The sequence below is a fragment of the Fukomys damarensis genome, unplaced genomic scaffold, assembly GCF_012274545.1.
Source record: "Fukomys damarensis isolate Sample0158 unplaced genomic scaffold, DMR_v1.0_HiC HiC_scaffold_5, whole genome shotgun sequence".
In the NCBI taxonomy this organism is placed as follows: Eukaryota; Metazoa; Chordata; class Mammalia; order Rodentia; family Bathyergidae; genus Fukomys; species Fukomys damarensis.
The window spans coordinates 55,243,819-55,244,626 of NW_022900917.1; the positions used below are offsets into that span (position 1 = coordinate 55,243,819).

The following is an 808-nucleotide window of genomic DNA, read 5'->3' on the forward strand; positions in this document are numbered from 1 at the left end:
TGTGGCTCGGCGAGGCCGTGCAGGAAGCCTCCCTCCACCCGCTTCAGCCGCTTCACCTGCTTGCGCCGCCGCGGCCGGTACTTGTAGTTGGGGTGGTCCTGCATGTGCTGCACGCGCAGCCGCTCGGCCTCCTCCACGAAGGGCCGCTTCTCCGCCAGCGTCAGCGCCTTCCACGACTTGCCTGCACACGGGGTGGTAGGGTGGAGAGGGACGCAGGCTGACCGACCGCGCTCCCGCTCCTAGGCATCACCTGGCCTCACCTTCCACCCCCGCAATCTAGACCTGCGCACCCCGAGAAGGACCCGGATCAAGTTAGCGTCAAAGTCGGAGACTTCAAATGCAAGCACTGTGGAAGACGCATCCAGGAGCACCCTAAACTTCTGGAAGCCTCCTGGAAATCGCTCCCCCATTCTAGTTACCCCCCTCCCCTTGTTCGGAAAACGGAGAATGTCCAGAAGACTGGAAAGGGGTCTCGGACAGGCGCAACCCATTTCAGGCCTAGGAGTGCGCTCCACACGGCTGAGACGCGCTGCCTCCCCAGAGCCTTTGGATTCGCACCCTGGTGCCACGGATAATCCGCGCTCTGCGCTCTTCGATCAAGACCAAAAGCTTGTTTGGAGAGTTCGGAACTAGGAGGCGGGAAGGGAGAGGAGGGACCCCTAGGTAAGTGTACGGGGGTACACTAACCCACGTCGGGGCCTGGCCCGCAAAAAAGCCCGACCCTTTTGGCCAAAGGAAGTGGCTCCAAGACCCCCACCAGCGCGCACACTCACCTAGCATCTTGCTCAGCTCCGCGTTGTGCAGATCC

General features: G+C 62.1%; 1 protein-coding gene across 1 annotated transcript in view; it reads right to left on the reverse strand.

Moving 5' to 3' along the window:
- Positions 1-802, reverse strand: part of Sox17 (SRY-box transcription factor 17) — a 1,906-nt gene extending 1,104 nt beyond the window's left edge. Inside the window, exons 1-2 of the mRNA XM_010611145.2 lie at positions 774-802; positions 7-181 (exon numbers count right to left, since the gene is read on the reverse strand). Of these exons, the coding sequence (XP_010609447.1) occupies positions 7-181; positions 774-780 (182 nt within the window). The 5' untranslated portion in view covers positions 781-802. The remainder of the gene's footprint in view (positions 1-6; positions 182-773) is intronic.
- Positions 803-808: the final 6 nt, after the last annotated feature.